General features: G+C 51.7%; 10 protein-coding genes across 10 annotated transcripts; 5 read left to right on the top strand and 5 right to left on the bottom strand.

Moving 5' to 3' along the window:
* Window positions 1–782, bottom strand: BO79DRAFT_41397 (uncharacterized protein). The gene has a single exon (XM_025689216.1). It carries the CDS (start codon window positions 506–508, stop codon window positions 83–85), a length of 426 nt encoding a protein of 141 aa, XP_025536706.1. The 5' UTR covers window positions 509–782; the 3' UTR covers window positions 1–82.
* BO79DRAFT_41398 (LIM domain-binding protein) lies at window positions 783–3,729 on the top strand. Its single transcript, XM_025689217.1, has 5 exons — window positions 783–1,363; window positions 1,492–2,306; window positions 2,370–2,663; window positions 2,722–2,991; window positions 3,049–3,729. The coding sequence occupies exons 1-5, from the start codon at window positions 1,057–1,059 to the stop codon at window positions 3,574–3,576; spliced, it is 2,214 nt and encodes a 737-aa protein (XP_025536705.1). The 5' UTR covers window positions 783–1,056; the 3' UTR covers window positions 3,577–3,729.
* Window positions 3,730–4,283: 554 nt separating this feature from the next.
* BO79DRAFT_200495 (urease accessory protein UreG) lies at window positions 4,284–5,373 on the top strand. Its single transcript, XM_025681496.1, has 3 exons — window positions 4,284–4,531; window positions 4,583–4,681; window positions 4,778–5,373. The coding sequence occupies exons 1-3, from the start codon at window positions 4,359–4,361 to the stop codon at window positions 5,319–5,321; spliced, it is 816 nt and encodes a 271-aa protein (XP_025536704.1). The 5' UTR covers window positions 4,284–4,358; the 3' UTR covers window positions 5,322–5,373.
* Window positions 5,374–5,413: 40 nt separating this feature from the next.
* BO79DRAFT_178763 (WDR46/Utp7 family protein) lies at window positions 5,414–7,510 on the bottom strand. The gene is made up of 2 exons (XM_025679997.1): window positions 6,778–7,510; window positions 5,414–6,717 (listed from the first exon to the last, which is right to left on the bottom strand). Exons 1-2 carry the CDS (start codon window positions 7,408–7,410, stop codon window positions 5,743–5,745), a joined length of 1,608 nt encoding a protein of 535 aa, XP_025536703.1. The 5' UTR covers window positions 7,411–7,510; the 3' UTR covers window positions 5,414–5,742.
* Window positions 7,511–7,659: 149 nt separating this feature from the next.
* Window positions 7,660–10,521, top strand: BO79DRAFT_289635 (small subunit rRNA maturation protein TSR1). Its single transcript, XM_025688802.1, has 3 exons — window positions 7,660–7,910; window positions 7,981–8,450; window positions 8,513–10,521. Exons 1-3 carry the CDS (start codon window positions 7,799–7,801, stop codon window positions 10,340–10,342), a joined length of 2,412 nt encoding a protein of 803 aa, XP_025536702.1. The 5' UTR covers window positions 7,660–7,798; the 3' UTR covers window positions 10,343–10,521.
* A 236-nt stretch (window positions 10,522–10,757) lies between these two features.
* Window positions 10,758–12,347, bottom strand: sec17 (alpha-soluble NSF attachment protein SEC17). The gene is made up of 5 exons (XM_025684943.1): window positions 12,214–12,347; window positions 12,012–12,135; window positions 11,641–11,947; window positions 11,408–11,582; window positions 10,758–11,355 (listed from the first exon to the last, which is right to left on the bottom strand). Exons 1-5 carry the CDS (start codon window positions 12,244–12,246, stop codon window positions 11,116–11,118), a joined length of 879 nt encoding a protein of 292 aa, XP_025536701.1. The 5' UTR covers window positions 12,247–12,347; the 3' UTR covers window positions 10,758–11,115.
* Window positions 12,348–12,603: 256 nt separating this feature from the next.
* Window positions 12,604–15,584, top strand: BO79DRAFT_200484 (DUF726 domain protein; the record flags this gene model as incomplete). The annotated part of the gene is made up of 2 exons (XM_025681495.1): window positions 12,604–13,041; window positions 13,372–15,584. 2 exons carry the CDS (start codon window positions 12,604–12,606, stop codon window positions 15,571–15,573), a joined length of 2,640 nt encoding a protein of 879 aa, XP_025536700.1. The 3' UTR covers window positions 15,574–15,584.
* Window positions 15,585–19,973: 4,389 nt separating this feature from the next.
* Window positions 19,974–21,289, bottom strand: gprD (the record flags this gene model as incomplete). The annotated part of the gene is made up of 2 exons (XM_025687416.1): window positions 19,974–20,657; window positions 20,720–21,289. 2 exons carry the CDS (start codon window positions 21,287–21,289, stop codon window positions 19,974–19,976), a joined length of 1,254 nt encoding a protein of 417 aa, XP_025536699.1.
* Window positions 21,290–24,436: 3,147 nt separating this feature from the next.
* aspf13 (allergenic cerato-platanin Asp F13) lies at window positions 24,437–25,356 on the top strand. Its single transcript, XM_025689215.1, has one exon. It carries the CDS (start codon window positions 24,683–24,685, stop codon window positions 25,130–25,132), a length of 450 nt encoding a protein of 149 aa, XP_025536698.1. The 5' UTR covers window positions 24,437–24,682; the 3' UTR covers window positions 25,133–25,356.
* Window positions 25,357–25,419: 63 nt separating this feature from the next.
* On the bottom strand, window positions 25,420–27,156 carry BO79DRAFT_239671 (NADPH-adrenodoxin reductase; the record flags this gene model as incomplete). The annotated part of the gene is made up of 3 exons (XM_025684942.1): window positions 25,420–26,292; window positions 26,352–26,786; window positions 26,851–27,156. 3 exons carry the CDS (start codon window positions 27,154–27,156, stop codon window positions 25,420–25,422), a joined length of 1,614 nt encoding a protein of 537 aa, XP_025536697.1.
* Between the last annotated feature and the right edge of the window lie 154 nt (window positions 27,157–27,310).

Raw genomic sequence — 27,310 nt, 5'->3', positions numbered from 1 at the left:
AGGCCGGAGGAAGGAAGAAGATCTCGCCATGGGTCTGGTCTGCCTGTCTGTCTGTCTGTCTGTCTCTGTCTCTCTCGCTCTCTCACTTGGTTTCCGACTGACTTTCTGAGTGAGTGAGTAAGTGTTGTCCCGGCTGTACTCTCTCTCGCTGGCTCGTCCCTTTCCCTGCCTTAGTATCTTCTGCTTCCCGTACGGTTCCTGTTCTCCTTCCCTCTCTCTCTACCTCGCTCTTTTTTTCTTTCCTCTCTCTCTTCCTCTTAACCCCCATCATTCCTCTCCCTCCTCCTCCATATTTTCCTCCTTTCCCCCCTCTTCCCGCTTCTGGGCTGCTAGTTCTGTTGCGCGTGGTAAGTGTCTTTGGGTACCACTTTAATCTCTCTTCCCGCGAGGTTCGGTCCAGCACGCCCCGTTCGTTATCGAGCGATTGAACTGGCGATCGCGACAGGTGCCCGTCTCGCTTTTCGTTGGCCCCTAGCCCCTCCACACCTCCCGGCCTCCCTAATCCCATCACTACCAACTTTACTAGTCTACCCTACTACTTTCACTGCCCAGCACCCCCATCATTCCATTTCCTCACTGCTGTCTCTCACCACCACCAACTCCCGTTCCCGATCATCCACCTAACCTCCCCCAGCCTCCTTCTAAATCGTTCCCTCCCACTAACATTGGAGGTGTAGGATCTTCTCCTCCCTCCCGATCTGGTGGGCACAGGTGATTAGGCCGGTCCGATCCATGCTCCAGATCTCGTGTGGTCCTGGGTGATACCGACGCAGGCTCAATCGCCCCGTCAGCTGCGTCTTGGCCTCCGCTCCGACACTAAAAGCGGCCTGTTGTGCCTCCACGTCAAGCGCGCTCCTCGAGTCCGACGCCCGCCCTCTGCGTGCCGGATAGTCGACACGACGGTCTTTTGCCTTTCTCGCTCGACGTCTCTCTTTTTTGACCTCCCAATCTACCTTTCCTTGTGCTATATAGTCGTGCTCCCTATTCTTTACCCCCTCCTTCCCGTCTCTCACCGACTTTGAGGAGTCCCGTTATCGGCGACTTCGTAACCACGACATGATGATGGCGCAAACGTTTCCTGCCCATCAAGGCATCCCACAGCATCCCGGTTTGCCTCCAGGTCATCCAATGGCTCCCGGTCAACATCCCAATGCTCATCCCGGTGCTGGCATGGTCCAGCAGATGCATCCCGGAGTGTCGGCACCAGGAGGTCCTCAGGTTAGTCAAGGCGGACCGGTGATGGGTGGGATGCCTCCGGGCGCTGGCACAACTGGTCCGGGGAGTGCTGCACAGGCTCATGCGCTCTCGCATCTTGGCCCTGCTCAAGCGCACATGTTCCAGCAGCCGCATTTTGCACAACAGTGTATGTTTCCCAGAGTCTTTCCAGGGCGACCCCCTTTCCGTCGTCGTCCTGCACAGTTTATTCTCATTGCTTTTTTTCCCCCGTCTGTGCCGTGTCTTTTCTCACGTGCTAACCTATTCATCACTTAGTTGCCAACAACCCTCAACTCCTGCAGCAGCACCAGCAGCAGCAATATCTCAGGCAGCGTATGATGCTTCAGCATCAACAGCAACAGCAGCAGCAACAGCACGGCGGGTTACCAGTGCAGCTACCGAACGGGGCACCCGCCCTCAATGCAGCTCAGATCGCTGCCATGCAGGCGAATCCTGCCATGCGCCCGGTTAATTTGCAAATGCAACTTCAACAAATGCCCCATGGACAGCCGCAAAATCTTCAGCAGCAACAACAATTCTTTGCCATGCAGCAAGCCCAGCAACAAGCGCACCAGGCTCAGATCCAACAGGCGGCTGCCGCAGGGCAGCCCGGCCAGCAGACCCCCCAGCAGCGTGCAGCGGCACAACCCCAGAATGTGCACGATGCCCAGAGTGTCACTCCTCAACCTCAGCCGGGACCGCCGCCACACCAGGGGAGTGCCACACCTCAACCCAATCCTCCGCCGGTACCTACTTCACAACCACCGCAACAGCAGCCGGCAGCTCCTCAGCCGCAACCTACCCCCAATCCACCTCCGCAACAGCTGCCGCAGGCTCAGCAACCGGGCCAGCAACCACAAGCACCGCAAGCTGCCCAAGCCCAACCTCAACCTCAACCTAACCAGCAGGGTCCACAGCAGGGTCAACAACAGCCACCGATGACTGCCCAGGAAGCCCAGATCAAGGCGCAACAGCAGCAAAATCCGACCGCCATGATGATGCAGCAGCAGCAGCAACAGCAACGGATGAACATGAAAGGCGCTGCCATCCTGCAGCTCAACTCCTTTGCCGAAAGCCTCAGCTACATCTCCGTATGTCAAACTGACAATTTTTGGCTCATCATGTCCTCCTGGCCGAGTACTAACTGTTAACAGGGCACTGAGAACGCGAGCACCGATTACAACCAATGGCACAATTTCGTGCTTAGATTCTATTCGCCGGGCGGTGTTCTAAGACATACCGTCTGTAACCCCCAAGCAAATTCCTCCAAGCAGTTTGAGATTGCCACTCCTGCTTTGGCGCGCTATTACTTGACCCAGTGTACAAGTGGGATCAAGCATATACAGATGTTGGTTGATGGAGCGCGGGAGAGGGATTCGCCGAACGGAGGCCACATAGTGGAGAGTGCGAAGACTGCTTTCATCTATTGGTTCGCGAATGGAAGTCAGGTATGCATGCGCGGCCCTTGCCCTTTCTATTATACGCTGTTATATTGACGTGGACTAGCTTTTTGCGCGCGCCAACATGACGGCTCATTTCGATATGAACAACAAGATTGAGATGCTCGATATCGCGGTGCTGGACCACAACGAATACCTGCCTAGGAGTCAGCTACAGGCTCTGGAGCTGGCCGATCAACAGAAACAAAGTCCCAAGGTGTCCAAGAATATGGGAAAACGCGCCCAGGCCAAACAAGCACAACAGCCTGCATTTACCTTGCCCGAATCCATGGTTACTCCGAATGGCGTCCCTACGGCTGTGATGAGTTTCCTTGAGGTGAGCCCTTCCACATAATCGCTATGAAAGTACTCTTCTGACTCTCCTGTGCTATAGGTTGCGGAAACCATCTCTCACATGCAAGTCCTATTCCAATTCTCCCAGCAAAATCCCCACTTAACACCTTCCGAAGCCCTGCGGACTCTGGTGAACACGATGCAGGCGCCGCCTCCCAATGCAGCTTATACGCAGGGTCCCATGAACCCGGCCCTACAGCAAGGCCAGCCACGGGCTCCCAGTATGAGCATGCCTAACCAATTTGCATCTCCTGCCATGACTCATCTCGGCTTGCCGGGTGCTCAGGGCTCGCCTCATCTAACCGGCTCCGCGCATCCCAGTCCCGCCCAGAGTCACCTCGCAGGACCGCCGGGAATGGTTCCTCAGGGTCAAGTACAAGGCAATATGGCACAGGGGACCAGTGCAAGCGCAAGTCCTAATGTGGGCAACAAGCGCCGTCGGGCTAGCACCGTGAAGATGGAGAACGATGACAACGGCGGCGAGGTTAATGGGACAGCCGGCCAAGCTGCCCCTAAAGTGAAGGCCAGTCCTCGAGTAGGGGCCAAAAAGCAGAAGGGGGGTGGTTAAGTTGTCTACCTCGATCAGCCAGTAATATTGTCTGTCGCTGGTTTGGGTGTGCTCGTGTCTTCTCTTTTTCTACTTCTGAACTCTTTTCTCTTTCAGTCTCACTCGGCGGGAATATGGCGTACCTTTAGGATACCTATGTGCGAGGCTCTACTTCTGCGTTCCGAACCATCTGCGGGATTCCTGTTATATGTTGAACATAGCTGCCGATTGCGTTCCCCTTTGATGTCTCATGCGAAAGATGGAGATGCGTGTTATGTGGATTTGCGTTGGGCTTACTGATTTTGCCGTATTTCTTGACTGATGTCCCTATCTGCATGTGCTGTGCCGCGCGGGGATTGAGGTGCGGTTGACACATATCCTGAAGTTGAGCGTTACAGGATTTTTGATATCCACGTTTTTATCATGGGCGATTGAAGTGCTCCGGCGTCCGGTTCTACCTCCCTGGAAATAATTCTGTGTTGATAGTTGCTGCCGTTTACTATTGTTACTACTGTACGTGTGGAAGAGCAATGCATTTCCTACTATTATTGCTACTACTATTTTTTTTTTTTCTCTCTCATTCTCGAATAATACGTGGTACCGAACATCCGACTACTAGTTTGGCGGGGACTCTCCACTAAATACTGCGCCTGGCATCGGCATCGGCAGTCTCCGGCCTGGGGCTCCCCTCCCAATGTGAGTGACCCCTCCATCCACTACTACTTTCTTTCCTCCTCTCTCCTCCCTCCACTTTCTCTTCTTTCTGTTCATAATTCATTTACCATCCCTCAAATTATCTCATCATGTCTCACTCCCACTCTCACGACAACGACGTCAGCCACTCCCACGATGACTTCGGTGGTCACGGCCACTCCCACGAGATCCTCGACGGTCCCGGTTCATACATAAACCGCGAGATGCCTCTCTCGGAGGAGCGTGACTGGAAGGACCGTGCCTTTACCATTGGCATTGGAGGGTAAGTTACCCTCACACCCATTTGCACCTTCCATCTAACTCATCCATGTAGTCCCGTTGGATCGGGTAAAACCGCCCTCATGCTGGCCCTCTGCCAGGCCCTCCGCGACGAGTACAACATCGCCGCCGTCACCAACGACATCTTCACCAGGTATACATACAACCCCTCCCCGTCCACCACCTCTCCCCCCCAAACACCGACAAGCAGTAATAAACTAACGTAATGCCCCTTTCCACCACCAAACAGAGAAGACGCCGAATTCCTCACCCGTCACAAAGCCCTCTCCCCGTCCCGCATCCGCGCCATCGAAACCGGCGGCTGCCCTCACGCCGCCGTCCGCGAAGACATCAGCGCCAACCTTCTGGCCCTGCAAACCTTGCACAGACAATTCCAAACCGACCTCCTCCTCATCGAATCCGGCGGCGACAATCTCGCCGCTAACTACAGTCGCGAGCTGGCTGACTTCATTATCTACGTGATTGATGTCGCTGGTGGTGATAAGGTGCCCCGCAAGGGTGGACCCGGTATCACGGGCTCGGATCTGCTGGTTGTGAACAAGATCGATCTGGCTGAGGCCGTCGGTGCGGACTTGGCGGTTATGGAGAGGGATGCGGCTAAGATGAGAGAGGGTGGACCGACGGTGTTTGCTGTGGTTAAGAGTGGGACTAGAGTCCAGGATATTGTTAATCTGATCTTGAGTGCTTGGAAGGCGAGCGGTGCGTATGAACATAGTTTGGCGAGGTGGAAGGCTGGTGCGAAGAGGGGGTCTGGGAGTGTGGATGATGCGTGATTTAGTTTAATGTTATTATTATTATTTATATAAAAGAATATTTCAATTATTTAGTTATTTGTTCGTTTGTTTCTTGTTCATTGGTGAAGAAGGTTGGCGGTCTATCGTGAAACTTTTGATTTGATATACATACATTCCCAACATGTCCGGTTTTTGTATCTCACCCCAACAAACGCCCTTATAATGCAGACAAACAGACGCACACCAGTTGCTCGAAAGAAGGATCGTGAGACAGACGATAATAAAGATGGGGGGAGAGAGGGAAAGGAAACAGAAATCCTCTCGCGCGATGGTTAGATAGTTAAAGCAGGGTATCTGAAAGTCGTCCTCCAGCAGCAGTAGCAGTAGCAGCAGAACGACAAGAAGAATACTAAACACAAGTGCACTCGTTCTCGACAGAAGAAGAAGAAGAAGAAGAAGATTAAATCTCCTTCTTGGCGAATCTCGCCAGCGCGGGACCCAAATTCTCCCTCTCGGAGCGCAACTTCTCCTTGTGCCGGGCAGCATGCTCCTTGCGCAACATCTCGGCCTTGACGCGCTTGTCGTCGATGACATTGCGTCGACCCTTCTTGCGCAGATACTTGCGCAACGCACTGTTGCGACCACGACCACGGTTCTTGAGCTTCTCCATGGGGTCTTCGGGTCTGCGATCGAGATCGCGTTCCTCGCGGTTCTTCTTGTCGCTGATCGTGTTGAGCTTTCCGACGAAGTTGGGATCCAGTGAAATCATCTCCGGTTGCAGCTTGTTCAGCAGACCGCGCACCTCGGCTTCCTGGCGCTGCTTGGTGTTCTCGTACGGGTTGGCTTCCAGAGCGTCGAAGTTGGGTTCACCGGCGCCGGGGACGATGATGCTGGCGAAGCCTTGGTCGTGGCCCACACCGAGAACATCTTCGAAGGGACACCAGCGCATGTTCTCGATGCGTTGGCCGTCGCCGCCCCAGGCCATGTAGGGACTCTGTACCTTGCCTTGGTCGGCGGCCGCGGCGTCGAAGAGACCCCGCCATACGCTGACTTGCGTGCCCCAGCCCACGGCTGTGAGATTCCGGTCGCTGATGGAGACGGAGGCGCCCGGTTGGTAGCACGAGTAGCTGTGTACTTCGCGGAACATGCGGATGTCCCAGACGTTCATCTTTTGGTCTTGGCCGGTCGATACCATGTACCGGCCTTGGCGGTCAATAGCCATCGAGCGGACGGGGCCGCGGTGGACAAGGGCCTTCACGAGCGCAGTTTGTGAGTTGGGAGACCAGAGAGTCACTGTGCCGTTTTGGTGGCCGACGTGTAGGATGGCGTTCCATGGGTTCTGGGCGAGGGAGGTGGGAGCACCGAGGCGGGTGGGCAGCTCGGCGACCATTTGGCCGGTTGAGGTGTCGGTGTATTTGAGGTAGCCGCTCATTTGCTATGAAGAAATGGTTAGTATGAGTTCCGTGGCTATAGATTGGGAAGCAGGTGCACTCACAGCGCTCGCAAGAAGGAAGTGGTAGGGCAGGAATTCAAGGAAAAGAGGCTCGAGATGCTTGTTGAGACAGTGCAGTTCCACACCGGCATGGTCGTAGATATAGACGGATCTCTTCTGCGCCACGGCGAAGAACTGATTGTTGTGCAGCCACCGAGCATCGCGCACAGTCTCGTTCAACTGCAACTCGCATCCCAGCTTTCCATTCCGCCAGTCCATCGTCGCCACATGCCCTTTGCGCCCGGCCAACAGCAATTCGCGACCATTCCTTGTGTAATCCATCCGGTAGGGTCCCATATCGGTCAACTTGAGCTCGAATCCCTTCTTGGCTGTTTCGATGCCGACACTTTCGCGAATCTCATCCTGTCGAACTTTGTACGTCCTTTCCAGCTCTGCCTCGGGCTCGAGGAATCCGGCATCGTGCTCGAGCAAAATCTCCGCATCCTTGGCCTTCAGGGCGGCCTCCTTGTACTTGTCTTCCACGGCTTTGAGGTTGCTGCGCAGTTTCTTGTCGCGAACGCTGTGGGTGTGGATGGATTTACCCCGACCGTAGGTCTTTTGCGCTTCCATCACTCTTTTGCTTTCTTTGCGCTTGTTGTCGGCCGGCGCAACGGCCGTCGTTGTTGGTCCCGCCATGGGGGTGATGTGTCGATAAGGAGCTGAGTAAAAATATGAGGGGATAGAAAGAAGTCCAATAAGAGACCTCGTTTGAGTCGACAAATAATGCTAATGTCGTACAGTCAATAAAAGTCAGAGCAGCAGACGGAGGCTCATCGGCAGCTTTTTCTGCGGGTCAAAAGATGAAAATCCGTGCCGAGCGGCTTTGCTTTCCTCGCTTGTTCCTCCACCGCCTAATTTTTTCCTCTCCAACCGCCGCCGGAGTATCAGGTCCAGATCCCTCTAGAGGCTACTCTTTTATTATTCGTGATCTCTGGTATCTAGGTGTATCGCTTTATACCCGCTCTTCTAAATTTTCACGCTGGCCTCTCTTCCGTACCGATTCAAAGGGTCCAGTGGTGCCAACATGGCGCCCACCCAGACGGTGCAGCATCACCACCGCTCCACAACCAAATCCTCTAATAAACCATACAAGTCTCGCCATGCCTCCAAGAGTGCGCTGAAGGACAAGGCCAAGGGTACGTGCGCCGGAGAATCCCTCATGTGTCTCTTTCCTTGAAATAGCATCATAGACTGACATACTTCCAGGCAAGGTCGAAGGACAAGAGCGGGGCACCCGCAAGACCCCTCACCAGCAGCTCAAATCCAAACTCGATCGCCGGAACCAGGCTCGTCAGAAGCAGCAATTGAAGCATCAGGAGAAGGCGCAGTCCGTCAGCATTTTCACCGGTCAGAATGGTGCTCCGCGTCATGTGGCCGTTGTGCCGCTTTCCGTTGATATCGATGTGGCTGCCATCATCCGCGCCTTGAACGAGAGTGTCGATGTTTCCGCGGAGATTTCCCCAGACTCCGCCACTCGGGTCCGTGTGGATCGCTTCCGCCAGACCTTGCAGTACATTCCGGCAAAATATGACTTGATGAACGCCCTGGATGTGTGCCGGATGGCCGATTTCGTGGTCCTGGCGCTCTCCGCCCAAGTCGAAGTGGAGGAACAAGGAGAGTTGTTGCTGCGGTCCATTGAGGGTCAGGGTATCTCGAACGTCATTGCCATGGTTCAGGTGAGTTCGGGTATCTTGTATATGGCGATGGTTGCCTTTTTAACTGACTGTAATTTGTGTAGGGTTTGGACCAGATCAACCCGGCCAAGAAGCGCCCGCAGGTGGCAGCTTCTCTCAAGTCTTTTGCGAACCACTTTTTCCCGTCCGTCGAAAAGGTCCTCTCGGTGGACTCTCGCCAGGAGTGTTCCAACGCCATCCGTTCCCTCTGCACAGCTACACCCAAGGGTATCCGCTGGCGTGATGAGCGCAGCTGGATGTTCGTCGAAAACGTTCAGTGGCCTGAAACCAATGCGGAGGAGGTCGACGATGTCGTGGTTACCGGTGTTGTCCGCGGCAAGGGTCTGAAGGCGGACCGCTTGGTCCATATCCCTGGATGGGGTGACTTCCAGATTGGTGCTATCACAGCAGCACCACTCGCTACTTCCCGCGGGAAGCGTGACGATGCTATGAATGTCGATGAGACTGAGGCTCCCCAGCTGTTGGATGGACCTTCTGCGGACTGCGATGATTTGGCCACTGTAGCACCAGAGGAGATTGAGATGGAGGATGACGACTTCCCTGTTGAGGAAGAGCGCAAGGGTGTCCTCCTCGACGACCACCACTACTTCTCTGATGACGATTCTCACATCCCCCCGAAGCCCAAGAGGCTACCAAAGGGTACCTCGGAGTACCAGTCCGCTTGGTTCTTGGGCGACGTGTCCGATTCCGGCTCTGACCTTGAAGACGAGGAGGAAGTTGAAGAGATGGAGATGGACACTGCGGGAGCGCCCGAAGACGGTGTCTTCCCCGACAACAGGGATGCCATGACGGAGGCTGGCCCATCGGAGTATCCCCAGTCAGAGATGTTCGTCGACCCGTCACCAGAAGACGAGGCCAAAGACCTGGAGGATTTCCGTGCGAGCCGCAGAAACGAGGCCAACGAAGATTTGGAGTTCCCTGACGAAATCGAGCTTCACCCTAACGTTCTCGCTCGGGAACGTCTGGCCCGCTTCAGAGGTCTCAAGAGCTTCAAGACCAGCCCCTGGGAGACATCAGAAGACCGTCCCCACGAGCCGGAGGACTGGCGCCGTCTGCTTCAGTTCGCGGACTACAAGGGTTCCAGGAACAAGTTCCTCCGCGAGGCTCTCGTCGGAGGTGTCAACCCTGGTGTACGTGTCGATGTGCACCTCAAGGCAGTGCCAGCAACCCTCCGCAGCCGGCCCCAGCCCACATCCCTCTTCTCTCTGCTCCGTCACGAGCACAAGCACACTGTTGTCAACATCAACATGCACCTGAACTCCAGCGTCGAGGAGCCTCTGAAGTCGAAGGAGCAGCTCGTTGTTCAATGCGGTCCTCGCCGTCTGGTCGTCAACCCCATCTTCTCCGCCGGCGACAACACCCCCAACAACGTGCACAAGTTCGACCGCTTCCTCCACCCAGGCCGCAGCGCCGTCGCCTCCTGGATCGGTCCTTTGACCTGGGGCGCCGTGCCCGTCCTCGTCTTCAAGAACAAGACCAACCAGGACCCCGAGGTTATGGACTCCGCCGAGGACGACTCCCTCAACAACTTCGACAACCTCGAACTCATCGGAAACGGCACCATCGTGGCCCCCGACCAGTCCCGCGTTGTCGCCAAGCGCGCCATTCTCACCGGCCACCCTTACAAGATCCACAAGCGTGTCGTCACCGTCCGCTACATGTTCTTCAACCCCGAGGACATCCAGTGGTTCAAGGCCCTCCAGCTCTGGACCAGACGCGGCCGCAGCGGTTACATCAAGGAATCCCTCGGTACGCACGGTTACTTCAAGGCCACCTTCGACGCCAAGATCAACCCCCAGGACTCTATCGGTATCAGTCTGTACAAGCGGGTTTTCCCTCGCAAGGCTCGCGCTCTGGAGGATGTGGTCTATTGAAGATGATATTGGAGCTCGTGTTGTGCCGTTGTTTGTTCGCGCTTGCTTCAGGAAGCCGTTTTTGGGTATGGCACGGCATGGCATGCAGGAACGATATAGAGATATTTTACTTACATACATTACATACTTCACCTACTTACTCATGATACCACAAAAGTTCGCTTCGGCATGAATTGATGAACTGTTATTGATTATGATTATCATTCGTTGATGAGTGGTTCGACAAATAGATAGATAGATGGATACAGTCGGCTTGAACTTAGTACCTGATTTGTTTTGACTTGAGTGCTGCAACTTGTCTCGTCTATTCAGTTTACTTCCTAAACTAAGCATGTTATACAGTACAATAATCAGTAATCTAGCTACGATGCTATGAATCCCAATGAGGAGACACTTTTGTTCTTCATTCACGAACATCGATAGTATCTGTCAGTAAGGCATGCCACGCATCCATCGGCGCGTTCAGCCTATGTCAATAGCTATAGTTATGATAGAACAGGACAGGACAGGAAAGACAGGCAAGCCAAGGACACAATATATCTTTGCACGAAAGAAAAAAACAAACAAACCGCAAGCAATTATACGACGGCACAGCATCCATCTACCTATGGGACCAGCCAACGGGGTAAGGGTAGGGAACACCAGTTATAAAGTCTGCCCAAGTAACTAATCCACCAAGAACAAAGCGAATGGATGAATGAACAGATCGGAAGCAAAACAGAGAAAACAATGATATTGTTGCTGGGAATAGAAGAGAATAGAATAGAATAAGTCTAAGAGAAATCCTCGCCCTGCTCCTCGATACTGTTCTTGATCCGCAACAGAAGAGTCGTCTTCCACTTGTCCAACTTGCTGAGCTGGTCGAATTGGAACAGCTTGTCGGCGAATGCTTCCTGGTCGCCTGCTTCGATGGTCTGGACCAGGTCAACGAGGAGCTGGTGCTCCCTTGTCGAGGCAAAGGTGGTGTCGATGTCGCGGTAGTTCTCGAGGGCTCGGTTGGCAGCAACCAGGTCCTATGTGGGGTTAGTTATGTCTGAAAGGTTTAGAGGAGAGGGACAGCCGTACATTGGTCGCCAAGTGGCAGATACCAGCCTTGAGGAAGTAGTCCTTGACGGACCACTTCATCAGGTTGTTGTTGATCGATGAGCGGCCGATCCGCTCGTAGTGCTCAATAGCCTTGTAGTAGTCGCCTTCGAGAGCGGCCAGGTCTGCTGCCTTCAGGTAGTGCTTGTTGGCAAGACTGGAGAACAACACATCAGTATAGAATTGTATATGAGAAGGCCGAGAAATGGACGTACGCTTCAGCATTGTCACCGTCGAACCACTCCGCCGCTTTCTCGTAGGCTTCCAGCGCCTTCTTCGTATCTCCAAGCTCCACCTCGTACACCTCGGCCAGATGTTGCTGTTGCGTGGCCGCGCGCCGGAGGTTACCCTTTAGCACGTAGTGTTGAATAGCACTGGAGAGCACGCGAGCGGCGTCCTCGGGGTCGGATTTGCGGTAGACCTTGAACGCTTCGGTCAGGGTGTTTGCTGCATCATCGGGCTCGTTGAGGTTCTGAGTCTGAATAGAGGCAGCCTTTTCGAAGGCAAGACCGGCCTCCTTGTCTGATCGTTTGGCGATGGGTTAGAGCTCGTTGATCTGAGACAGGGGAGAGAATCACTGGCTTACTCTGCTTCTGCACTCGGAAGGCGTTTGCAGCTTGTGTGTAGAGATCAGCTGCATTCTCGTACTTCTCTGTCCTTCCACCGAAGAAGCTGAAGCCACCAGATGCGCTGCTGAGCGCTTTGTCGGCCTAATGTACGTCATGGGGGTTAGCGATCGTCGTATTCCAAGCATAGCGATGATGGACAGCGGGGTTCGGGGGGAATACCCGTTGGAGCAGGACTCGGGGATCTTGGGCCATTTTGTGAAGAGGTTGTCGGCCCGAGAAGGTGAAGAGGAGCGTGATGCTAGAGGTCAGATTGCAGGCAAAGAGAAGTGGGGATGAATGTCTGGAAGATGAGGAGAAACGATGGGAGGATGGATCTAGTTTACTGGGCAGCCTCGCGGAATGGCGAGCTCCCCGCCGCTCCGTCAACGTAGGCGGTGGCCACTTTCCGCCCGGTCCATTGGACGTGCTTCTTTTCTTGCTTCTCCGTTAGTATTTCTATAGCATCTTGACTGTCGCAAACGGAAACAATTCCTTCAATTGTTCGTTCCCTTAATTTTTTTTTTATCTATTGAAGTATATATTTCTGCATCTGCTAGAATTTCCTCAACCATGTTCCTCCGTGCAGCTCTCCCCCGACTGTCTGCGTTGATCGGTCGTCAACCTTTACGGTGCAGCACCGCCAGGCGCATGTACTCTGCCTCCCAATCAGGCGACGCAGACATTGACGCCATGCTTGCGAAGCCTACGTGGTCTGTTCGCTCGTTGCTACCAGAAGAATCCGCCAAATCATCTGCTCCATCAGTGACACCAGCGCAACTCCGCCATCTGCTCCGTCTCTCGGCTCTCCCACAACCCGCGAATGAGGAAGAAGAGAAGAAGATGCTTGAAACGCTCGAATCCCAGATTCACTTTGTGAAGCAGGTCCAGCGCATCGATGCCACTGGCGTGGAGCCTCTGCAGAGCATCCGGGACGAAAGTCCAGAAGCGGTGCAGAAGAATACAATTGGATTGGAAAAGCTGAGAGAGGCCTTGTCCAAGGAGAGAGTGGTTGGTCGAAACAAGAGAATCCAGCGAGTGGAGAGTCCGAGGAACGAGCGGCCCGATGGAGATACCTGGGATGGAAACGCGCTTGCCTATGCGTCCAAGACCAAGGGGAAGTTCTTCATTGTCGATACGGGAAAGTCAGCGTGAGCTAAGCTGTCCTGAAGTTGGGTTCAGCCTGTCTGACAGGAAACCACAATATCGAACCCATTTATTTCACTGTTGCACCTGATGGTCTGGGCGCTGAGTCAGCCATGATCTCATTGCCAATGCTGAAACCGACAACCTCCTTATTCTCTGTGCAACCTGTGAAGTCCCTCCACGAACCATCTGTAGCGGAGACGGAAGGCTAGTCAATATAATCCATTCTGGAACGTGACTCTGTGGCCGTCTGCACATATGTGGAAGTCATTTAAGGAAAAGCATGCTAGCAAGTTCGGATCCGGGCCCTCGCCCTCGCCCGCACCGCCGAAGAGCGACCGCGACCAAGACTTGACCACCATCTTGGATCGCCCTCAGCGAGCCGACTTGACAGTTCTTGTCGCGGAAATCACCCAACACATGCGAGATGCGATCGTTCAGAACTTCCATGGTCCAATCTCGAAGGAGAATGACCCCTCACGTGACCAAGCAGCACAAGAACAGGACAAGGACACCGATCCCCTATCTGCTCAGTCGGATGGGCAGAGTGAGGAAACCACAGCTGTGACTACTCAATCTGAATACAAGCCCACCGCGCAAGATCTCAAATCAGAGGCCAAGTCCCTGACCAGCTTTGATGATTGGAGAGACTCGGTCCTACTGAGGATTGGTGAAGTTGTGAACCGAGATGAGGAATCCGAAGAAGACGCCAGTGAATCAGACCCACCTCAACAATTGCATGAGCCGGAAATAGACGAGGACCAAGGTTCTCTGGTGAAGCAACGTGAAGTGTACCGACCTGTTGAGACCCCTCTTACGCAGCTACCCAAGGCTAAAAGATTACTGATTCTTCACTCGCTACTGCTTCTGATGCTTAGTCTTGAGCACTATAATGCTCGCTCGCGAGTTCTAATGCTGTATGTAGCGTCAAGTCTGAATCTCGATGTCACTATCCTCAATGGCGACGAGAGCAAGGTCGCACGTGGATTGCTTGACACTGCTCTTCAGCTTGCGAACGCCGAAGAAGGCCAAGAAAAGAAACGTGACTCCTCCAGGAAATGGAAGGTTGGCATAGCTTCTGTCGCAGGAGCTGCACTGATCGGCATCACTGGCGGACTTGCTGCGCCGCTGGTTGCAGCTGGCCTTGGCACAGTCTTGGGAGGCCTAGGCCTGGGTGCTACGGCTGCTGCAGGGTATCTAGGTGCCCTTGCAGGTAGCGGAGTAATCGTGGGTGGTCTTTTCGGTGCCTACGGAGGTCGGATGACAGGACGCATGGTCGACAAATATGCCCGTGAGGTGGACGATTTTGCTTTTCTGCCTATTCGGGGCTCTCGACAAAGGTCTGAAGACGAAAGGGAAGCAGCCCAGAATGATCACATGCTTCGAGTCACGATTGGCATTACCGGCTGGGTTACTGAAGAGGACAACTTTGTTGTTCCCTGGCGAGTCATTGGAGCCGATTCCGAGGTTTTTGGCTTGCGCTGGGAAACAGAGCCATTGATGAAGCTCGGAAATGCTATGAACCTGTTGGTTACAAGCGCTGCCTGGGCAGCGGGTGGGCAGGTGCTTTCCCGGACCATTTTCGCGCAGATCATGAGCGCCGTGATGCTACCTCTTGGTCTTCTCAAGGTTGCCCGTGTGGCTGATAACCCGTTCAGCATTGCCAAAGCCCGAGCAGACAAAGCGGGCGAGGTCCTTGCGGATGCGCTGATCAGCAAGGTTCAGGGTGAGCGGGCTGTCACACTGATAGGCTACTCGATGGGCTCTCGTGTCATCTTCTCCTGTCTGCAAAGTCTGGCGAAGCGGGGCGCATACGACCTGGTGGAATCGGCAATCCTAATGGGGTCACCTACTCCGTCCAATGCGCCACACTGGCGTCGTCTCCGGAGCGTTGTTAGCGGTCGGCTCATCAACGTGTATTCGGAGAATGACGCCGTCCTTGCTCTTCTCTACCGGACCAGCAGTCTGCAACTCGGCGTGGCAGGTCTCCAGCCTGTTCAGGACGTGCCCGGCGTTGAGAATCTGGACGTTAGCGAGACCGTCAGCGGCCACTTGCGCTATCAATTTCTCATCGGGCGCATTTTAGGTCTTGTTGGCCTGCAGAGTGTAGATGCCCAGGAGGTGGCTCGGGAGGAGGCCGCATTGGCAGTGAAGGACAAGAAGCAGGAGCAGGAACGGATCCAAAACGAGCGTCGCGCAGGGGTAAAGGGCGACGAGTCGGCACAGCGAGTGTTGGACAATGGCGATGGAACCGAAGAGGAAGCAATGCATGCTGAGGTTGAACAGGAGACGAGGGATCGACTTTCACGCATGGAGGTGTCCGAAGGAAGCGAAGGCCAGCCAGCCCGACCTGATTTCAAGATCAAGAGACGCCCACTTCCGTCAGAGCAGAGCTAGATGTTCATACCCTGATGAACCAATATTAGTGTCATTTTCTTGCAATGTACTCGCTCACCATACACCTTGTTGACAAAGTCGAATAAGTTTCCTGCAAAACTCTGGGGTAAATTCGCATGACCATTCATTGTCCTTAGTTATCTTGATGATCGCGATCGAGATAACGGCGAAACCACGCTCGCCGACCGTTGCGACACGCGGGATCAATACTAGCCATATGCTTACTTCTAGCCTGGCTGCAAGACATGCATAAGCGCAGCGGTCAGATCGCTGCAAAGTGCAAAAAGAACTTTCGTAGCATAAATATTTGCGACGATCCCAACGTCGACTAGTGAACGTAGTTGAAGCCATTAACGTTTTCCCTGAATATAAGTAATTCTTTCTTTCTTCGGGTAACCTATCACACACTCTTTCACTACCCCTGAGTACTATATTTCCCACCCCCTATTGCTTTCATAGTAGTACTTACAGAAGAGAAGAGATGAACAATACGGAGAACAACATTGATGATAATAAAGGATAAGCGCAATTATTGAGCCCATCGTCAACTATATATCTAGGCGTGTACTGGATGTTTTTCATCCCCGCAGATCAATTTAAATAAAGAACAATGTGTGTAACTAGTGTGAATCCTTCCAACGCTTGCAATAATTGCAGCCACGAATATATGAATGACACATAGATTTCCTGTCTGTAAGGCAACTAACCGGTATACTATTGAAGTTGCTAGTAACCCAAAATTTAGATTGTCATTTGCTGTTTTTAAGTGCTTCGCTAAATAGCTACTGTAGAATTGAAGCCTATAATAGCAGGATACATAACTAAATTGATAGCTTAAAGTAGACACTGGGAGACTAGTAAGTTGATTGTTGCTTTTATCAACTGCTGTCTCCCAAGTACTACCCTAGACCACCTACCTGACCATTATGTAAAGTACAAGGGGTAATAATTTTTAGAACCCAGAGTAAATGTGGAATTAATATGCACTACTTACTCCTTATTTATAGACTTCAACATAACATTAAACACTTCTCTTTTACCCCCCTAAACCCGGATCTCAATTATTTTGAATAAATAGGTACTTTTGTCCACCTACTAAACAGAGCAAGACAACCCCCAAGCCCCGATTTCAACGGCGCAAAAACAATTAATATAAGTAGAACGGGTGGAGTCATCCAAGACAACACCCTGTCAAGTGTCAAAAGTACTACTTCATTAGTAGTGAGTTGTCATATATAGTAGTATCTATGGCGGGGAGAGACAAAGCGGGTAGGTACTAAGTAGTAGTAGTAGTCTAAGTGGAGTTGGTCGGAGGAACTTGGTTGTCTCACTTTGATGAGGGGGTTGAATATAGTAATGTTGTGTGACGTTTTTAATATGTAGAACCCTTGGTGCCTATTTTAGGGAGAATGGTACTTTTTGTATCTCTTGTGTATGAATTACTATAAGTTTATTGTTATTGATGGATTATTTTTTTTATTGAATGGTATTGGCTTGTTGCATGCTATTAGACTAAGTATGTTCTTCGTGTGCTTTGTAGCTGGATTTATAGAGTACATAGCAGCATGTTCGGGCAGAAATGATGGGATTCAGAGGAGGATTTTATGTAGTAGTTAGTGGAATTCAAAATTGAAGCAGACAAGATGGATCATGGTGAATCTATATAGGGTGCTATGGGTAAAGTTGTAGTTTGGTACATTTTTCTTGGTATACTCGGGCCATGACTCGCTTCAGGTTCTTGGTAGTAGAGCTTGTTGCTTATGCCCAGAAAGGGCACAAAGCTTGGTTGGACGTTGCTGGGCTAAGACTTCTGTCATGGAGTAGATGGGAATATTGGCTTGGGTGTCAAAGCTGTAATAAGGCTGGAAGTTAAGAGGGGGTGTTATAGTAGAGAGGGTGTTGGAGAGTTCGATATAATTACTAGTTTAGGGCTGTCCATGGTGATAGCTATGTATGCATGCAGTGTTGCACACTGCTATAACAACTAGTCAAAAGTACTACTACAAGGCTGAATATAGCGACTCCTCTGTATACAAGGCAGAATGATCGACAACACAATAAGTACGACTCCTCCCACCAATGGCTAGAAAACAAAGTAAACCACCATAGTAGAGTGTGTTATAGTGTCCTGCAACTAAACCATATACTTCCGAAGACTTGACTGTCAACCGTTAGCAGATACATATCACGCTTAGCTTACATCCCGTATATTTACTAACTTAGGTGCTTATGGTGCCCATGATATTCATTCTAAAGGTACCAAGTACAAAGTATCTGCAGTAGGCAATTTTCCATTACGTTAACAGTCTACAACGCTACTCTCAATAGACACTCTTCCCTTTACAAGACTAACCACCTACACCACCTCAATGACACATGCAAAACTCCCAACTACTCCATATACTCCATCCAAAGTAACCATGAAAGAACAAACCAAGAACAATCCCAATACAAACAAAATCACTAGTCCCCGACTAAATACCTCCTTAGAGCACCCGCTCTCCAAATCCCCGATATCCCGAACCTAACCTACTTTAGTTCCCCCCTCTCTAGTCTAGCTCCCTCTACTATCTAATAGTTTGTAGTCTCAGTCTAAAAATCAGGAGCATTTAAAGTAAATCAGCCTTGGCATGCAGCACCCCCGTCGGGGAGAAGGAAGAATCCTACGGGGGGAAGGAAAGGAAAGACGGAGAGAGTTCCCGGTGACCTCGGGATGATCTTTGTCGTTCATCATTTCATCTAATCCAATTCGAAGGAATCAATTCCGTCGGAGACTAGACTAGACTACACTCTACTAACTTATTAAGTAAGTAGAGTAATAGTAGTAGTACTGTAGTAGACTAGTTACTGGTGGAGATAGCTGCCTGCCTGCATATAACTAAGGTATTGCTCGGTTGTGTTGTGTGGCTTGCGTTAGGTAGATTGCTATGGAGAATGGGTTATATTGACCCGGTGGGGATTTAGTTTTGGGGGCGTAGTTGCAAGAAGGATTAAGCGCGAGGGCGCGGACATGGCGGGAGGGACAAGTTCCCAAGTCGCTTAATATTGCTGTTGTGGCGTTAGTTCTGATAGGTATTCGTTTATTCTTACTGTATTGTTGGATGTTGGTGATAAGTACATATGTAGAAGGTGGTAGTAATCATGTATAGATAATTGTGGTGTGGCAGTGTTGTAATTAATAATAAAAAAGGTGGTGGTCATCTCTCCCACAGTGGCGAATGAACGAACGACAGTATTATACTACTTTAGGCAGGCTGTTAGTATAGTCAACTTAGTCTTACTAGTGTTTTTCAACTGTGCAGGGGAAAAAAAAGCAATTTCTCCTGCATGGAAATATTCTAGCCAAACCCAAATACAAAAAGTAAATAATACTACAATCCCCTCTAGTGATAAACTTCCAACAATATCCCATCCATCCCCTGTGTCGGGTTCTTAGGGTTTCCGGCCGACGGTGTCTCTACAAAGTACTTAGTCTACTTACGGATTCTATCTCCAACAATATTTTCCTTTTCGGCTAAAGGAGCAGCAAACTTAACCAGTACCACTGGTACAAAGCGGCATGTCCCTCCTGCTCAACCAAAGTTCCTCCATCCTCCTTCCAACTGCCGAGATGGAAACAAAAAAATGTCTGGACCATCCATCCATCAACCCATTTGGAGTATGACGGAACAACCCGAAGGTTGCTAGGAGGAGCGAGCCCTGGTCTAGTTAAACGAATGAAACAAACCAAAAAGAAAACCAACCAGTAAGAAACAGCAGGAGGAAAGTGACTAACACCGAAACAGAAATTGCTCCATTGGGCAACTCGGGAAAAGCGGACCTGGGGCCGAACATAACTCCTTCCACAGGCTGGTACTCGCACGAGAAGAAGGAGGGAAGAAAACAAATCAGCGTCTCGCGTGGGTATGAAGCTAAGAAACCTTAGCTACGCGATCCGATGCTGTGGGGACTTCCTCTCCCCCAAACCGGCTCGCTCAAGCTTCGATCTAAGTGGGGATGGTAGGCGCTGATCTTTATGCTGGAGGCGCGCGGGAGGTGCTGATTGGCTGGAGGAAGGGCTTCACGGACGCTTCGTATTGTGTGGTGGATGCTACGCGTATTTGGCAGAAATTGAGGGTAATTATTTGTCGGACTAGTTCATGTCAATCTTTTAGGGGAGCTGAGGATTTTCGTCAAGAGGAAATTAGTGATTATCTTCGATTAGTATAGTATGTATATACTTAGATATGGTGAGTTGTCATGGGGTCTCTCGTAACAGGGATCGTTGCATAGTGTATGGAAAATATGAAAAGGGAAAGGAAAAAAAGAGAAGGAGAGAAGAAAGATATCAAAAAGAATGTAACGTGGTAATGAAATCGCACAGCCATCCGCCCAATTTGCTGAATCTCCACCATCAACAATCACCCGCTGTGGCGACCTCCCTTCTGAAAGTCTTCCGGTTCCGCTGGCTCGTGCGAAATCTCGATCGTCGTCTCCTGGTACACTCCGTGGCCCAACTCGGCCAGCTCCATGTCCGTCTTGCGCACAATATCGTCTGTAGATGAATCGCGGTCGTCTCGGACCGTGTCGTTGATGCTCTGCATCCCCATGCCCCGCCGGAATCGGGATCCCATCCGCACTTTCTTGCCATCCCGACCCGTGGTGATGTGTGTCTGGTATGCGTTTGATTCCGTGTAGTTGTACATCCGATCCGTAGTACTGAGTTCGGTTTCGAGCAACAGGTGGCGGCGAGTGAGCGTGTACACAAGCACATCGACGAAACCCGACAACGCCATCAGCGAACCGGCAACGGCAAAGTATGCGCGACTGGGAACGATATGGCGTGCCGTTGACATGCGTCCGGCGGCCAACGGCAGGGATAGCAATAGATAGACAAGCGGGTAGATAACCATGTAAATGACAACCCGGTTCAATCTCTTTAGGTTCTCCTGGTGGTTCTGCCGGAGCGTGGCGGATTGTTTCATTCGGCGTCGCAGGTAGAAGAACATGAGACCGTAAAGAACGACCGTGCCGAATTCTGCCAGGAAAATCCATAGATAATGCACCCAAAGACGCTCCGTTTCGTGGTCGGGACCGATCCAGCACTGCAAGACAGGGTGAATTAGTGACCTTTGTCCATCTGTATCTCATCTTTGCGGTCGCTTACCCAGCCAGCTTCGGAAATCACAAACGTCTCGGAGCCAAACATTCCAACAGGAATCAACCCCAGGATAATGATAAATAGCCACAGCCCAACAACACCACCCACAAAGATCGGGAACGGTAATTGTCGGCCTCGTAGCACAACGGCACAGGTGTGAAGGGCAATCGCCAGAACGAACAACCCACTGCCGGGATCGCCCGTTTGAATCCACCATCCTTGAAGAACGCAGGGTGCACTGGGGTAGTAAACATGACCCTTTGCTACCCAGTGGAGACATATCAAGAAAGCTGTTGCTTGTTGCAGATCGACCAAAAGGAGGTTGTAAATGAGAACGACATACTGATTCTCCGCCAAAGGTCGTTTGTAGTATTTGCGCCAGAAAATGAAACGGTAGGTAAGGAATGACAAAAGGCCAAAGGCCGCAATGAACGAAAAGAGTGCAATCACTCCCATGGCAATGAACCCTGCTCGATCGCTACCCTCAACTACCTGGGTTGTTGAGCGACTAGCAAGGTGCGTGTGGCCAGCACCATCGCTGGCTAGCAGCCGTGACAATCGTAGTAGAGCGAGCATTGTTCATCACCCTGAACTGTAGTTTCGAGGGGAAGAATGTCCAAGGGTCCAAGCGAGGCTCGGAAACGAGTGACAGGCGGCGTGCGTCTTATATCCTACCATATAGAAGTAAAGGTTGGAGCATGTCTTGCGGACCAGAAAATGGGTTCCTATGGATCAATAAGTCTGGGCAAGGTCCCGGCCCCATAAAGGCTTTTTGCAGTATTTTTTCTTTTACCGGTTCTTGTTATTCAAGTTTGCTGTCCCGCAAGAGAAAAAAAAGAATAAGATTTGGTTAAGGGGCCACAGATCGCTAGATAATCTTCGGGAGGGGTGCGAATGAGCAAGGATGGCCAGTTTTAGTGAGTAGTAGCGTGTGCAGGAAAGGGACCGAAGCTCGCATAGTGAATGTTTTAGTGGGATATAGTCCGCACGGTCTCTACACCAGACCCACCTCTGGGTCATGGTATTCTCCGCCGTGCATCCAACAGTGACTCAAGAAAGTGGTCGAACGTTCCCACCTTAGTGTGCAATTGCCGATCTCCCAATGGTCTGGGAAGGAAAGGGGTGATTGTGCTTAGATCGTTGACCTGAGAGCCTCCATGCCCTGTGGATCAACCATCGGATTCTGCTCCCCGGCGTTTACGGGGTAAACACCTTGGTGCAATGTGGCGACACACAATTGAGGATTATTGGAGGTAGGTGGTGCAAATGTACACAACAGAATTATCCTGAGTGAACTATTTCGGCCCGGTATAGTGCATCCGCCACTTCGGGAGTGACAGACTCCCCTAACGTTTGCCTGCAGTCGAGCTAGACTAAGGGGCGGAAGTATTCTTTTGCAGAGTTGCCTGCAGTAAACGGTGATGATCTGCAAGCGTCTTATTAAGCAGTGTTGAGGGGGCCCCTGGTGCTTCCTGGGCCATCTCGGTGTCGCGCAGACCAGGGGAGAGGTAGATGATCTCCGGACTACGATCTTTAATCAGACGGAAAGAACCTTCCGACGCGGAGGCCTTCACCGAGCACTATGAGAAAAAAATGAACGCAACCCTGATTGGATATTCCAGAACCAAAGAACATCGGATCAACAGTGCGTCGACTCGAGCGCTGAGGCGGCACACGGCAGAGTTAGCGTGACGGCGCGTCGAAAGAAAGTTATCGAGATCCAGAAAGCTGGGACCAATAAACCCAGCGGGTAAGACTTGGGAACCATGTGCCTTCCTTTATAGGAAGGGATGTCGTGCTTTGTGGAGATTCCAATTGCAGATAGACCGTAAAGAAATAGTGAAGTTGTGCAACTGTGGAAGATGAGGAAGCTGGAATGGAAGTTGAAGCACGGCGGAAGAGAAGTCGAGCATCGACTCCTTTTGGGAGTCACCTGAGCATCAATGAGCCTCATCACCATTCAGCTTCTGATTATTACTTCCAGCCTCGCTCGCACATTATTGCTGGTAATAGCAACAATCACAAGCTTACAAATGGTCCTTCATCTCCACCTCCCGCTCTTCGGTACCGATTGTTCAGCTTGGCTCCATAGTTGCAATATTGCCCTCCAGTTATTCGCACCCACCTAGAAGTTTATCAGGAAGATGATTTTCGGAGCATGGACACACCTTGAGCTGTTCCTGGCTAAATCAAGATCTCCACGACACTGATTGAAGAACGGCCGAGAAAAAGAAATAATCTGCAGCTGTACCCCATTGCTGGGTGAAGATTTTCAGGAGAGAACGAGCATTGGGTAAGAGTGGCCGAAAGCTTATTCTTGTCGATTCATGTTGCTAAGATGCCGATCCCATAGATTCGATATGACTTAGTGATTCGAACCAAGGACAGCAGCGGGGTATAGCTGAATGGGCACGCTAATCTGATGAGCTCATTCAAGGCCTTTCGACGGTTCTGGAATGGCCGTGCTGCAAAGGCTGATGGAAGGTACTGTCCGGCCAACTCCTAGCACAATCTTAGAACCATGGTAGTATCTATAAACTACTATGCTTGAATTGACCTTCCGTCTGAGGCATCGTAGGTATTCGGGCCTGGCATCTGAACGCAAACACTGAGGGACTGTATGCGGTGGTCGTCAGGGATCTACACCAGTCACTTGGGATCTGCCGTTGACTTGGTACGACTTGGGTAAGTTGGCGGCTTTCATCATTCGGCCATGCGGATGAGTCGCCCAATTGCTGTCTCGGCCCATGAAAGCATCGAAAGGAACTTAAACACTCGTGGCTGAGACCTCGTCGTATCGGCAAGAGCTTTGTTGAATATTAGCCGAGAGCGGCCTCATAAGGTCTTAGTCTCAAATTAATACTAAATATTTAGACCTTAGCCTCGCCCAAGCAACGGAACGTGTGTCTATTCTTCCACTTCGAGAAAGCATTAGCCAACCTGTGTATACATACCCGAAAGCTCACAGGCCTGTGTTCCGATTTTCGGATCCGGAAGGATTGATCGACAACAAGCTACTCTTGACTCCAGGGCTAGACATTCTTTCTGGGAGCCTCTCTGTCTTGGCATACGAATGCCCCATTTAAGGCGCGTGGTTCGTGAACCTTCTATTTCATTAGTAGTTGGAGAAGGTCTGATTTTAGAGCATTGTAGCCAGTTCGGATGCTGCAGGGTTCCAAGCAACGCTCGCATATGCTGGAAGCCACATTCCACATATTTCGAACGCACCGGATGCTGGTTTTCGCTAATGCCCGATAGGGAACTTCGGTTGGTGTCCGGTAAAATGCGGGCTTCAATATGCGTCGCTTGGCGGGCTGTTGCATGACCCGGACGTGTCCGAGGCATAGTCGTGCCACTTAGGTACTATGAATAGGACCTTTGTCTTTAAACCGACTATCTGCACAGGACAAGTCACCCGTCTCCTCCCAGCCGGAGGTCCCGGACAGATGACAAGGCTCTAAGGCTGTATGTCTCATTCAGGGTCTAGCCGTGCCATCTCTTATTGGCTCGGACGCTTCACGCCGCGAATACTGCGCCCCCGCATGTCTCTCTCCGCTCGCTATCGATGCAGTGTTGCCCGCCATTGATGGGAGGAATGTCTCACTTCGGGCTTGTGCTTCGCAGATCTATACCCCTCAATGGCCTCGTATAGCAAACAGATGTGATGTCAGTGACTATGTTTCTATTCAGGGCATCAGGCCTCCCGTTTCTATGCCACAGTATGGAGCCTTGGCCGCCTTGGGTAGGCAAGGCCTCCCGGGAATACTCATTGCCATTTCACCGCTACTGCAACTTCAAGTGAAGAGAAAGAGGGGAAAGAAAAGATATAAGTAGCTTGACAAACCCCAGAGATTCTCCTCTTCAGTTCGGATCAAGCATCTATTCTACACTCAAGAACAAACCACCACTACCATACACAATCTCATCCATATCTCACGAGTATTATATCATCACCACTCATCTACCACAATGAAGACCTTCACCACCATTACCTCTCTCCTCGCTCTCTGCTCCTCGGCCCTGGCCGCACCAGTGGAAGCTGCTGAAGCGGCTGGCACCACAGTCTCTGTCTCCTACGACACTGTCTACGATGTCTCTGGAACTTCATTGACCACCGTCTCCTGCTCGGACGGTACATACGGCCTGCTCACCAAGGGCTACACTACCTTCGGCTCTCTTCCGGGCTTCCCCAGAATCGGAGGCGCTCCTACCATTCCAGGCTGGAACTCTCCCAACTGCGGCAAATGCTACGCCTTGACGTACAACGGCCAGACAGTCAACATTTTGGCCATTGACGCTGCACCTGGTGGCTTCAACATCGGCCTGGATGCCATGAACCAACTCACTGGCAACCAGGCCCAAAACCTGGGTCGTATTGACGCTACCTACACCGAGGTGGATGTCAGCCAGTGCAAATAAACGCCAAATTATTGAGCATTGTGCTTGGGGGATGAATTCGGGTATTGCGGGGATTGGCTACGATGGGATATGATTTCGGGTTTACGATTGATACGCTTTTTTGGGATACTTTCCTTTATCTTACCTACTGTTAATAACATAATACGGAGCGTCAGCATACATACATACATATCAACATAGTGATCGATGAGCATAAGTACAGAACTTTCTGCATATGAATTGAGAGATTCTAAGGTCATATCTACTGTACATCATTGTCTATATATACATACGTTCATGCTACAAAATCACCCCAATACCTCAAGCATCTCCTCCACCCTCCCAAACTTATCCCGAATTTTACCCTTCTCCTGTCCACGCTCCCGTTCCGCACGATCAATGCGTTCCCAATCCGCCCACGACGTAGCTCTCAAGCCCCGCTTCTCAGCTTCAGGACGGACACCCTCCCAACCAAGTCCAGAGCTATAACCCGGCGAATTCAACAACGACGCTTTACCATCCTGACCAGCCACATCAGCAGCAATAGCATCAGCCGTACTAAACGCATCCATCATCGTCGTAGCAATGACGCCCGTAGGGCCACGCTTGACCCAGCCAGCGCAATACAGACCCGGGAGATGCGAGATCAAGGATCCGTCAGGGAGCTGTTCCTTGTCGCCGGTGTTGGCTGGAGTGGTAATTCGCCCGAAGCCGTCGTTGGGAATCACCCCGCGGCGTTCGTCGAACTGGATACCTAGGTCTTCTAGTCCGGGTAGTGGAAGGGACTTATAGCCGACACTGCGGAAGAAGGTGTTGGCGGGGATGTTGACCTCTGCGCGCTTGCCGCTGGATAGGTACTTGGGTGTGACTTTGGCGCTGGGGAGGAAGGGATCGGAGGGGTCGAGCTCGTTGCGGGCGAATCTTACGTGGGAGAGGCGGTAGGGGTGGACGGGGGACCAATGTAGACATTCGGGAGAGAGGAGGAAGTCGAGAGACCAGGATTTGGTTGAGGTGGTGGGATCATTAGTTGATCCTTTTGCGAGGAGTTGGATGAGTCGCTTCTGGGCTCTTGGGAGAGCGGACATGACGTCTTCCGGGGGGAAGAGATTCTTCGGGACTGGGTCGAATGCTACGCCTGGTAGTTGGAGCAGTTCCCGGAGTTCTTTGATGGTGAATGCAGCCTGAAGCCGGAAATATGTAAGCATGTGATAGGTGTAGTACTCGGGTTGATAACCCGTACCTGCATCGGTCCTCTGCGGCCAACTACCCGGACACGCTTGACTTTACTCTTTGACAGCTCCTCAATAGCATATTCGGTAATATCCGTCTTCCGCAGGGTATTCACATCCGACAACAAGATTCTGGCGACATCCAGAGCCACGTTTCCTTGTCCGATGATCACGGCGTCTTCACCAGCAGTCAGGTCCGGGGCAAGATCACGGTGTTCCGGGAGGCCATTGTACCACCCGACGAATTCCCGAGCCGAGTAGACGTTGCGGATTGCCTTTTCACCAGGTATTCCCAGTTCCTTGTCCTTCGGGGCACCGTAAGCGAACAGGATGGCGTCGTAATGTGGCTTGAGAGAGCTGAGGGGGAGGGTTTCGCCTAGTTCAACGTTGCCGATGAAGTTGAAGCGCGGAGATGCTGCGACTTCGGTGAACTTCTCTTCGCAGTTCTAGAGGCCGGATAGTGTGAGCTTGATCGTCCATGTCTTCTGACTCATAGCATAGCGGTTTTACCTTGACTTCTGGGTGATCGGGGGCAACACCGTATCGCGCAAGACCAAATGGCACCGGAAGCTTCTCGTACATGTCTACCGAGGCATTGTCTACCTTGGAGAGGAGTCGATAAGCCGCATAGAAGCCTGCCGGGCCTGACCCTACCACGGCCACGCGGAAAGGCCGCTCATTCTGAATGACCTGGCTGTACTCACGCGATTGAGCTGTCAATCGTGAGAAGGTCTGGCGCGGAGAATGGCGCACAGACACGCGGGTAATCCGCGCCGTGCAATTGCCACAGATATAGGGAGCACGCTGAATATTCATTGTGCAGCAAGACGAAGGTGTGAGGAAAGAAGCAAAGCCGTCGGACCGGAGGAGAGACAGTTAACTCCGAGGCGCGATGACATAAGAGGGTCCAACACGTGACTCTTATCAAGGCCGGTTGCCGCGCCGACAATCGCGTGTTGACGATCCTCCC

This window comes from Aspergillus costaricaensis (genome assembly GCF_003184835.1).
Source record: "Aspergillus costaricaensis CBS 115574 unplaced genomic scaffold BO79scaffold_29, whole genome shotgun sequence".
Lineage (NCBI taxonomy): Eukaryota > Fungi > Ascomycota > Eurotiomycetes > Eurotiales > Aspergillaceae > Aspergillus > Aspergillus costaricensis.
Note: the sequence above shows the minus strand (reverse complement) of the source record. Positions and strands in the feature narration are given on the sequence as shown.

Excerpts from the sequence above, each read along its gene's own strand:
- aspf13 (XM_025689215.1), top strand. The coding sequence starts at position 24,683 with ATGAAGACCTTCACCACCATTACCTCTCTCCTCGCTCTCTGCTCCTCG.
- BO79DRAFT_41398 (XM_025689217.1), top strand. The coding sequence starts at position 1,057 with ATGATGATGGCGCAAACGTTTCCTGCCCATCAAGGCATCCCACAGCAT. Across the intron at positions 2,307-2,369 it reads AAAGCCTCAGCTACATCTCC|GGCACTGAGAACGCGAGCAC; the intron begins GTATGTCAAACT and ends AACTGTTAACAG. Across the intron at positions 2,992-3,048 it reads CTGTGATGAGTTTCCTTGAG|GTTGCGGAAACCATCTCTCA; the intron begins GTGAGCCCTTCC and ends CCTGTGCTATAG.
- BO79DRAFT_200495 (XM_025681496.1), top strand. The coding sequence starts at position 4,359 with ATGTCTCACTCCCACTCTCACGACAACGACGTCAGCCACTCCCACGAT. Across the intron at positions 4,532-4,582 it reads TTTACCATTGGCATTGGAGG|TCCCGTTGGATCGGGTAAAA; the intron begins GTAAGTTACCCT and ends TCATCCATGTAG. Across the intron at positions 4,682-4,777 it reads ACCAACGACATCTTCACCAG|AGAAGACGCCGAATTCCTCA; the intron begins GTATACATACAA and ends ACCACCAAACAG.
- sec17 (XM_025684943.1), bottom strand. The coding sequence starts at position 12,246 with ATGGCCCAAGATCCCCGAGTCCTGCTCCAACGG. Across the intron at positions 11,948-12,011 it reads CTTCCGAGTGCAGAAGCAGA|ACAAGGAGGCCGGTCTTGCC; the intron begins GTAAGCCAGTGA and ends CCAAACGATCAG. Across the intron at positions 11,356-11,407 it reads TCTGCCACTTGGCGACCAAT|GACCTGGTTGCTGCCAACCG; the intron begins GTACGGCTGTCC and ends AACCCCACATAG.
- BO79DRAFT_41397 (XM_025689216.1), bottom strand. The coding sequence starts at position 508 with ATGGGATTAGGGAGGCCGGGAGGTGTGGAGGGGCTAGGGGCCAACGAA.
- BO79DRAFT_178763 (XM_025679997.1), bottom strand. The coding sequence starts at position 7,410 with ATGGCGGGACCAACAACGACGGCCGTTGCGCCGGCCGACAACAAGCGC. Across the intron at positions 6,718-6,777 it reads ACTTCCTTCTTGCGAGCGCT|CAAATGAGCGGCTACCTCAA; the intron begins GTGAGTGCACCT and ends ATTTCTTCATAG.
- BO79DRAFT_289635 (XM_025688802.1), top strand. The coding sequence starts at position 7,799 with ATGGCGCCCACCCAGACGGTGCAGCATCACCACCGCTCCACAACCAAA. Across the intron at positions 7,911-7,980 it reads GCTGAAGGACAAGGCCAAGG|GCAAGGTCGAAGGACAAGAG; the intron begins GTACGTGCGCCG and ends ACATACTTCCAG. Across the intron at positions 8,451-8,512 it reads ACGTCATTGCCATGGTTCAG|GGTTTGGACCAGATCAACCC; the intron begins GTGAGTTCGGGT and ends TAATTTGTGTAG.